This window comes from Triticum aestivum, chromosome 3B (genome assembly GCF_018294505.1).
Source record: "Triticum aestivum cultivar Chinese Spring chromosome 3B, IWGSC CS RefSeq v2.1, whole genome shotgun sequence".
In the NCBI taxonomy this organism is placed as follows: Eukaryota; Viridiplantae; Streptophyta; class Magnoliopsida; order Poales; family Poaceae; genus Triticum; species Triticum aestivum.
In genome coordinates this window covers 711,001,865-711,012,927 of record NC_057801.1, presented here as the reverse complement: position 1 = coordinate 711,012,927, position 11,063 = coordinate 711,001,865, and the positions used below count along the sequence as shown (strand labels likewise).

At 38.2% G+C, this 11,063-nt stretch overlaps 1 protein-coding gene across 1 annotated transcript; it reads right to left on the bottom strand.

The window, feature by feature from the left end:
• Nucleotides 1–634: 634 nt before the first annotated feature.
• Nucleotides 635–1,333, bottom strand: LOC123066152 (RING-H2 finger protein ATL78-like). Its single transcript, XM_044489298.1, has 2 exons — nt 1,295–1,333; nt 635–1,192 (listed from the first exon to the last, which is right to left on the bottom strand). The coding sequence occupies exons 1-2, from the start codon at nt 1,331–1,333 to the stop codon at nt 635–637; spliced, it is 597 nt and encodes a 198-aa protein (XP_044345233.1).
• Nucleotides 1,334–11,063: the final 9,730 nt, after the last annotated feature.

Sequence of the window (11,063 nt, the reverse complement as noted above, 5' to 3'; positions counted from 1 at the left end):
GGTGGAGAGCTCGGGGAGGAAGCTGGGAGGAAGGTGAGGCCGATGGTGAGGTCGGGAGGCCTTGGGGTCGGCTTAAATAGCCGGGGCGACGACGCCGTGGCCGTGGACTGTCGTGGACTCGTGGCCACGGCTCTGGCGCCACCACGTACGCGTGCACTCGCGGGCGGGCTTGGACGGCGACGTCAGAGAGTCAGAAGAGTCCCAGAGGAGCAGGGAGTGGCAGACGCGGGAGGGGCGAAGTACGATAGGCCACAATGCCGCAGCCGGGGCTGCCGGGGTGCGAGGAGGGAGAAAGAAGAGGGAGAGAGGGTCCATGGCGACCGAACATACTCTAGATCGGAATAGGAAGAAAGTACTACGTACTTGATAATTTCTACAAATTGCAAGTCCTCGTTATGATTCACTTTATGGGGAGAAATCTCTGACAAAGAAGGGATAACTGGATGAAATATGACAACGACCTTACAATCTTTCAACGAACATAACAAATAACCGACTAAATCCCTAACAAAGAAGGGAATAACTGATAGAAATGTTGACAATGATCTTGCAATCTTTGATATTTGGAAAAAAAAAGGAGACTGGATACTGCTGCTCTACTCAACCTTGAACCTTACGTCTCATGAGTGCCCTACTACAGAGAAAGAAACTCAGGCAGGGCACAGATCCTCACATCGCGGCGGCAAATCGGGCACGTTGTCGCCTTGCAGAACCACCTAAAAATGCATCGGCGGTGGAACGCGTGCGGGCACCTCGGCGGCTGCACGACGGGCTCTCCCTCTAGTACATCCAAGCAGATCGGGCAGTTCTCGAGCTTATCACTGCCGCCCAGCTCCCTCTCCTTACATGCCATCAGGAGAGCCTGCTCGTCATGTATGAACTGTCGGTCCACCGCCATGACGAAGTGAAAGGTGAAGCCGTAGGGGGCGTTGTCACCGCACGCCGCGCGGACGATCTGCGGCACCATGTTCGAGGGTACGACGTCATCCCAGTCGACGTCGGTGTGGCGGAGCACCTGGAGCTGGGGCATTCTCGCCAGCATCCTGCGGAGCGCCCATCGGCAGGCATCGTCGCTCTGGAGCACAGAGAGGTCTCTGACACCGAACTTCATGATGGAACCATTGCTTGCCCCGATATATGGCTGGTATATCACGTACGGGGGCTGGCCGCGTCTGCGGAACACCAGGGACCGCTTCACATAGCACCTCACAGACACCGCGAATTGGCACCCAGCGTCGGCGGGACCGGGATCAATGGAGAACCACCTTGCGGTCGCCTCGACCCTGCGCATGACTAATAGGCCAGCGGTGGCGGCGGCGGCGTGATTCGACATCGCCGTTACTAGTTCACTATACCGGGTGGGAACCTGGGATCTGGAGTGACAAAGGTGCAGATGGTTGCGGGGGCGGTGTCGCTATTTATAGTCGAGGCCCAGGCGGTGTGTGCGCGTACCGTGGATACCAATCAGAGAGGCTTCACATGGGACATTCGAATTCTTGTTAGGAAATGAACGCGATGAAAATATTTTTCTCCATTCCATGCGGGAAATCCAAATTCTTTTTAGGAAACGAACGCGATGCAAAATGTTTTTAGGAAATGAACGTGATGCAAATGTTTTCCTTTTTAGGAAACGAACGTGATGCAAATCTTTCGTTTGACACGGAAAGGGTAGGAAGTAAAATGATTCTTTTTAGGAAATGAATGTGATGCAAATCTTCCATTTGACACGGAAAGGGTAGGAAGTAAAATGATTCTTTTTAGGAAACGAACGTCAAACAATTCTGCTTCTCCGTTTCAGGCCTTGCCTCGCCTTAAGCACAAGTTAAATTTTTTTGATGGGTACGTTAAATGTGGGCTGGCCATTTGCGCGGCCCATTAGCATATATATTTTTTCACTTCCCCCAAAAAATTGTATATATCTAATAAATAATAAAAGAAAATAGAGTTTGCTTTAGTAAATTAAACTAGCATGGTGACCCGCGCATTTAGCGGCTAGATTTACTATATGTAGTCATCTGTTTGTTCTTGTTCTGTTGTTTGGGCTAACAAAAACATATTCTTTGAGGTTATTTCTTGTTACATGTTCATTGATGTATGGAAACCATGGGAAATTTTTTAATCTGTTGCTTTGGGGCCTATTTTGGTTATAGAACATCTACATTGCTTCTTTTTTTGTCATTTTTTTCATTACTTCAACTATTAGTATTTGCTAAGTGGCCAAATGTTAAACGATTTAATTATATATCTTCTTAACATTAATATTATATCCTAGATATGGGTACTGAATATATAAGATCGGAACTTAGCCTAAAGTTTAATGTTTAATGTATAGCATTGGTGTTAGAAACATCATCATGGTAGGTGTATGTCTAACTGGAACAAAGTTAAAAAGCCAGCCATGCAAGACAATCAATTTGCCCCAATCTACTCCGTATATGCTCTTCATCCATCTTTATTTATGTTCACACATATAACCTATTAACAAACTTTCTACCAAGAATTAAATATAAAATAGCATAGCTCATAATATCATACATAAAAATTATGTTTTGGTGTCTTTCTCTTAATTAACAGATAATGTAGGAGTTACGGTACTCAATTAGCACAATATCACATTGGATGTATCTACGTGAGCTCATCTTACTCTACCCATCTATTTTAGTAGACCATCTAAGCATATGTAGTTATTTGTATATTTTTACTGAAAATGCAGAAACATTCTTCCCACTGACTCACCTTATAATTTAATTTACATGAGTTAGATTTTACCAAATGAAACTGGGATAGCTAATTTTGTTTTGAATTTTATTCTAATATTATTTTTTGAGTAGTATCAGAATTAATGTCACATATAAAAATTATATATCTATATTTTCAAGAATTTAAATATTTATGAGGTTCAGTTAGCATGCAAGCTGATTTGTTATACCCTTCATAAATCCACTTTACTGAAATGTGTAAATTGCAATAAGGGTTGTATCTATGATAGAATATCGAGTATAAACTTTTACTTACATTCACCTATGCATTCTTCTAAGGCCCGACTTAGGAGCACTGTTTAACTCATTATCTACTGCGGTCGAGGGAGTATGCCCTTTATAAACTAATTTAAATGCCATATGTAAAGTTTCATAAGGTGTGTCTACACTCAAATATTATCATTCTTTTCTTTTCTAGGCAATGGTCTAACAGGACTGAGGTTTAAATGCTGAGGTATAATGCCATATGTAAAGTTTCCAGTTGGGATGTCATTCTTTTCTAGGCAATGGTCTAACAGGACTGTGCTGCGAAGTGGTTGTGACATTGCGTCAGGGTATTCAATATAATCTATTCATTTCGAACGTTGTTTGTAAAACTGATTTGGTTAATATACTTGAGTGATTTTTCATCTATAAAATAAGAAAAACTCTTGGCCTTGTACCATCAGTTGGTCAAAAGAACAGAAGCCATGTCGCCTCTATATGGTTTGGCAACCATTTTTCTTCCATCATTACATGTTTAGCTTTGGTTATCCATTGTATATGGGATGAGTTCATGGTCACGTAAAAAAATTAAATGACTAAATATTACGTATCGGTGCAAATGTCATCTCCCCCAATTTTGTTTTAGTGGGTTCTATATCTATCCTTTTTTACCACATGTCTTGCTATAAAAAAGTTATATTACAAAAATATTACGTACCGGTCCAAACATCATCTCCACTAATAGCAGATTCTATGTGTCCTTTTTTGTAACACATGGCTTGCTTTTTTAACGGGAAATCGTAGGACTGCAAAGGACTTGTCCGTGTCTTTTTTAAGGAAAGGTCTAGTCCGTGTCCTAGTAGCATATGCTTTTTTTAAAAGGACATCATTGTTGTACATGTCCTATCTTTTTTCCTTTTTAGGTTTGTACGTGTCCTATCTTTTTTTGAAAAGGACATCATTGGCCACACGTTTCCTTTTTAAACCCAACATGTCGTGAGTCTGGAGTACTTGTCCATAAACAATGGACATCTTTGTCTTAGAGAACCACACAACACCTCGTGAACAACACCTACCGACAAAATAACAAATACTTGCACCCAACGAGAACAAGGGGTTGTCAATCCCTTGGTGGTTAATTGCAATGGTCAAATCTTGTATAGGTAGATGGATAAATAAAACACAGAATAAAATAAAATGAAGAAAGTCGCATCAAGGTATTTTTGGTTTTTGATATATATGATGAAAATAGACCCAGGGTCCATAGTTTTCCCTAGAGTCTTCTCTCTTGAAAATAGCATATGATGGGTAAACAAATTACTGTCGGGCAATCGATAGAAAAGCTAATAATCATGACGATATCTAAGGCAATGATCATGTATATAGGTATCACGTTCAAGACAAGTAGACCGAAATGATTCTGCATCTACTACCATTACTCCACACATCGATCGCTATCCAGCATGTATCTAGAGTATTAAGATCGTAAAGAACGGAATAACGCCTTAAATAAGAGGACATGATGTAGACAAAGTAAACTCACGCATGAATAAACTCCATTTGTTATCCATAATAGCAACGTTACAATACGTGTCATGTCCCCTTCTGTCACTGGGATTGAGCACCAAAAAATTGAACCCATTACAAAGCACCTCTCCTGTTGCAAGAAAAATAAACCTAGTTGGCCAAACCAAATCATTAGATCGAAGAGAAATGCAAAGCTATAATAATCATGTATAAAAGAGTTTAGAGAAGACTGAAATAATATTCATAGATAATCTAATCATAAACTCACAATTCATCGGATCCCAATAATCACACCGTAAAAAGTGATTACATCGAATAGATCTCCAAGAACATTGCATTGAAGATCAGAGAAAGAGAAGAAGCCATCTAGCTACTAGCTATGGACCGGTAGGTCTGTGGTAAGCAACTCACACATCATAGAAAGGGCAGCAAGGTTAAACTTGTTGCTCCATACAAGAAGTTCCTTGGTATTTCATCATGGAAGAAATAGCTATCCTTATTATGCAATACTTTGTCCCATCAACATTATGTCATGTAATGTAAATGGTATCATTATGTAATAATGTGATGGGTGTCATATAGTTTTTCATCATGTGCTCCTTTGCTTAAAGTAACCCGATTGTCATGGTTTCTTTGCCTCACTAGTGTAGTGCCAAAAACTCTCTTATATTATGGAACAGAGGGAGTATTTTTTAGGAGTATATATGTACATGAGCGCATGTGTGTGTCGTTTGTGCATATGCCGCAACATATATGAACATTGTTCGTGCTTGAACCTTCCATATATGCATACATGCGATAGTTCAATTTACTGATACGTACATATTAGTAGGTTACATAAAAATTTTAAATCTCAGCCATCGTTATCCTAATCAAACGGTGGAAATAATATGAGCATATGTGGACGAACATAATCGCTCGTTTATATAATAGATAGATATTAGAAAATCAATAGATCAAGAGAAAATGTTTCATCTAAATTATAGTTTTGTTCATATAGCTTCTTAGAATACTTCTTGTATCTTAAAAAATGATTTACACTGACAGTGAAAAGTATTTCGTGAAATCACAATTAAAAGGGTAAAAAAATAGTGAACTATAGTTTGCCGCCTAGCAAACGCCATTCGGAGACGGATGATTTGGAACGGGGAGGGTCTAGCAGTAGGAGGAGGACGAGAGGTAGGGTACAATTAATTTTTTCCATTGACATGTGGAACTCATATGTAAGACTGGATATAGAAACAAGAAGATCAAAAATCATCCTTGAAGCGCAATAACATCATGCGCGAGCAGGGCATCAAAAGTCAAACTAGTAAAAAGATACATATATCAACATTGTCGCTTCTTTCTCATGCCACTTAGAAAATGCTATCAGCACTGGAGTTGTCTTCATGCAATTACTCTTTATTGATTCTTCATGATTAGGATTTGATTACATTATCATTGCAAAAATATATTGGATTCCCTTAGGCAAAGAAACCATGACAATCGGGTTACTTTAAGCAAAGGAGCACATGATGAAAAACTATATGACACCCATCACATTATTACATAATGATACCATTTAAATTACATGACATAATGTTGATGGAACAAAGTATTGCATAATAAGGATAGCTATTTCTTCCATGATGAAATACCAAGGAACTTCTTGTATGGAGCAACAAGTTCGACCTTGATGCCCTTTCGATGATGTGTGAGTTGTTTACCACAAACCTACGAGTCCATAGCTAGTAGCTAGATGGCTTCTTCTCTTTCTTTGATCTTCAATGCAATGTTCTTGGAGATCTATTCAATGTAATCACTTTTTGCGGTGTGATTATTGGGATCCAATGAATTTTGAGTTTATGATTAGATTATCTATGAATATTATTTCAGTCTTCTCTGAACTCTTTTATGCATGATTATTATAGCTTTCTATTTCTCTTCGATCTAATGATTTGGTTTGGCCAACTAGGTTTATTTTTCTTGCAACATGAGAGGTGCTTTGTAATGGATTCAATCTTTTGGTGCTCAATCCCAGTAACAGAAGGGGACATGACACGTATTGTAACGTTGCTATTATGGATAAAAATGGAGTTTATTCATGCGTGAGTTTACTTTGTCTACATCATGTCATCTTGCTTAAGGCGTTATTCTGTTCTTTACGATCTTAATACTCTAGATGCATGTTGGATAGCGATCGATGTGTGGAGTAATGGTAGTAGATGCAGAATCGTTTCGGTCTACTTGTCTCGAACATGATACCTATATACATGATCATTGGCTTAGATATCGTCATGATTATTAGCTTTTCTATCAATTGCCTGACAATAATTTGTTTACCCACCATATGCTATTTTCAAGAGAGGCTCTAGGGAAAACTATGGACCCCGGGTCTATTTTCATGATATATATCAAAAACCGAAAATACCTTGATGCAACTTTCTTCATTTTATTTTATTCTGTGTTTTATTTATCCATCTACTACACAAGATTTGATCATTGCAATTAACCACCAAGGGATTGAAAACCCCTTGTTCACGTTGGGTGCAAGTATTTGTTATTTTGTCTGTAGGTGTTGTTCACGAGGTGTTGCATAGTTCGCATACTGGATTGATAACCTTTGTTATTAACTGAGAGAAATATTTATCTCTACCGTACTGCATCTCCTCTCCTCTTCGAGGAAATCTCAACGCAGCTCACAAGTAGCAGGAATAATTTCCGGTGTCGTTGCCGGGGAGACATCATCAACATCTATCAAGTACCTACACATAAACTCTCATCTCCTTGCATTTACATTATTTGCCATTTGCCTCTCGTTTTCATCTCCCCCACTTCTAAATGTTTTCACAAAAATACAAAAATATTTTCCATTTGCCTTTTTCGTGTTTGCTTGTTTGTTTTGCTTTATCGTTATGGCTAGTTCTTCCCTTGTCACGTGTACCCCTGAAAATGAAGTTCTCGATTTTCAACAAAGGGGAGGGAAAAATCTAAAAGGTGCTTGGTATAGGATTTGCGATGCTCAAAATAGATCAACCCGTAAGCAATCTACTACTATTCTTCTTCGCAATTTTTATGTGGGTGTTACTACTTGGTATAGGTTTGTGCTAGACACCATTATAGGAGGCAAATTTTTTGAGTAGTCACCCTATGGATGCTTTCAATGCTATGAGAAATCTGGTAGGATCACCACCTATCACTATTAATGAAACATTATTGAATTTGGAGCATGTTATGCAAAGGCTAGAATCCATTGAAAGTAAACTACCTACCATAGAACATATCAAAAGCTTGGATAAAAAGATTCATAATCATATTACTCAATTTGGTTCAAAGGTAGGAATTTCTTCAAAAGAGCTAAAAGGATAAAAGAATCGGTAATTCACAAGAGTAGGACAAAGTGCCACTAGAATTGATAAGTTGGAAGAAATTATTAATAATTTGGGTTCCGCTTTTTCTTCCTTTAAAACTATTGAAAGGATTCCTCCTAGTAAGAATTGCAAATTTATCTACGTTCCTGAAAACAAGGGTGCCACACCTAGTAATGAAAATGAAGATCTTAAGATGATAGTGTTCACCCCAATTTTGCTGATTTGATAAAGGAATCAATCCATAAAAATAAATTCCTCAACTTTGTTCCTAGGATTATAATCACTAAAAATGGGAATGCTAGAATTCCTAGTAATTATGGATGTGATTGAGGAATTGGATCTCAAAGATGACAACACTTGAAACTATGCATTACGCCTAGCTAGGGGCGTAAAATAATAGCGCTAGTTGGGAGGCAACCCAATAGTTATCTTAAATTTTCTTGTTCTTTTTCTATTTTTGAGTGTGCACATATTTATTCTACTATAATGGTTGCGTTTTGTGTTTTAATTAGTGTTTGTGCCAAGTAAAGCCTTTGGGATGATTTGGTTGATAGTTGATTTGATTCTGTGAAAAAACAGAACCATTTGCGCCCAGTAGAAGAATTGTTTAAATTCACTAGAACATGCTTTTGATCTAAATATTTTTACACATGATTGATATACAAATTTCCCATGTTTTCCTAATTTATCTGAAATTTTAGAGTTACATAAGTATGAGCATAATTCAGGTTTCTACAGATTATTCTGTTTTTGACAGATTCTGTTTCTGTTACATTGTTTGCATGTTTTGATGAAACTATGGATTGTATCAGGGGTATAAGCCATGGAGAAGTGAGAATACAGCAGGTATAATACAATAATAAAATATGAATGAGTTTATAACAGTACCTAAAGTAGTTATTTGCTTTGTTCTACTAATGAATCTCACGAAGGTTTTGTTGAGTTTTGTGTGCTGAAGTTTTCAAGTTTTGAGTGAGATCATGATGGATGAAGAAATCAGGAGTTGGCAAGAGCCTAAGCTTGGGGATGCCCAAGGCACTCCAACGTAATATTCAAGGACTCCCAAGCAACTAAGCTTGGGGATGCCCCAGAAGGCATCCCCTCTTTCTTCTACCAATCATCGGTAATTTTACTTTGAGCTATATTTTTATTCAGCACATGATATGAGTTTTGCTTGGAGCGTCGTGTATTATATGAGTCTTTGATTTGTTTGATTTTTAGTTTGTCGCAATCATATTTTTGGACACACCTATTTGAGAGGGACACACATTTATCATGATTTGTTAGAATACTCTAGTGCTTCACTTAAATCTTTTGAGCTAGGCAGTTTCTCTAGTGCTTCACTTATTTTTTTAGAGCATGGCGGTGGTTTTATTTTGAAGAAATAGTTGCACTATAATGCTTCACTTATATCTTTTTGAGAGTTCATAACAGTAATGGCAACTAGTACGAGTTATGAATTTGGTCCTAATATGATAGGTATTCAAGAGGGATATAATAAAAACTTTCATGTAGATCACTGAATTGACAAGTTTGATTCCTTGCAGTAGTTTTGCGATATAAAGGTGGTAATATGTGGGTTGTTCTAGGGAGTAATTGTGGTTTAGTAAGAATATTGATGTTAAGGTTTGTGATTCCCAAAGCATGCATGTATGGTCTTTCGTTATGCTAAGAAGTTGGAGCATGGTTTATTATTGATTGTCTTCCTTATGAGTGGCGGTCGGGGTCGAGCGATGGCCTTTTCCTACCAACCTATCCCCCTAAAGCATTCGTAGTAGTACTTTGCTTTGAGGGCTAATAAACATTTGATATAAGTATGTGAGTTCTTTATGACTAATGTGAGTCAATGGATTATACACACTCTCACCTTTCCGCAATTTGCTAGCCTCTTCGGTATCGTGCATTTCCCTTTCTCACCTGGAGATGTGGTGCAAACTTCGCCGGTGCATTCAAACCCCGTGATATGATATGCTCTATCACAAATAAGCCTCCTTATATCTTCCTCAAAACAGCCATCATACCTACCTATTATGGCATTTCCATAGTCATTCCGAGATATATGGCCATGCAACTTCCACCGTTCCATTTTATTATGACGCACATCATCATTGTCCTATTGATTTGCACGATCATGTAGCTAACATAGTATTTGTGGCTCAGCTGCCGTTCATCATTTCTTATACATGTTATGCTAGATCATCTCACATCCCGGTACACCGCCGAAGGCATTCACATAGAGTCATATTTTGTTCTAGTATCGAGTTGTAATTTTATTTTGAGTTGTAAGTAAATAGAAGTGTGATGAACATCATATTCATTATTAGAGCATTGCCCCAAGTGAGGAAAAAATATTCCAAAAGGAATCCATACAAAAAAGAGGCCAAAAAGAGCCCAAGAAAAAATGAGAGAGAAAAGGAGAGAGGGGGCAATGTTACTATCCTTTCCACACTTGTGCCTGAAAGTAGCACCACGTTTTCTTATAAAGAGTCTCCTATGCTTTCATTTTTTTCATATAAGTAGTGGGAATATTTTTCATTATAGAACTTGGCTTGTATATTCCAACGATGGGCTTCCTCAAATACCCTAGGTCTTCATGAGTAAGCGAGTTGGATGCACACCAACTTAGTTTTATTTTTGAGCTTCATAAACTTATAGCTCGTAATGCATCTGTTGCATGGAAATCCCTATTCCTTGCATTGACATCAATTGATGGACATCTCCATAGCTCGTTGATTAGCCTTATCAATGTGAGACTTTCTCCTTTTTTGTCTTCTCTATATTACCTCCATCACCATACTCTATTCCACCCATAGTGCTATATCCATGGCCCATGCTCATGTATTGCGTGAGAGTTGAAAAAGATGAAGTGCGTTAAAAAGTATGGACCAAATAGCTTGGCTTGTCATCGGGGTTGTGCATGATAAATACATTGTGTTAAGATGATGGGGCATGGCAAGACTATATGATTTTGTAGGGATAACTTTCTTTAACATTGATATTTTGAAAGACATGATTGTTTTTTAGTATGCCTTATTATTATTATTGTTGTTTTTATGTCGAACTATAGACTATTGCTTTGACTCATACAGATCCTAAATATTCATGCCACAAGATAGAGATTACATGATGAACATAATAGGTAGCATTCCACATCAAAAATTATGTTTTTATCATTTACCTACTCGATGACGAGCAAGAATTAAGCTTGGGGATGCTTGAT

Excerpts from the sequence above, each read along its gene's own strand:
- LOC123066152 (XM_044489298.1), bottom strand. The coding sequence starts at position 1,333 with ATGTCGAATCACGCCGCCGCCGCCACCGCTGGCCTATTA. Across the intron at positions 1,193-1,294 it reads CCGCCACCGCTGGCCTATTA|CGGTCCCTGGTGTTCCGCAG; the intron begins GTCATGCGCAGG and ends TGCTATGTGAAG.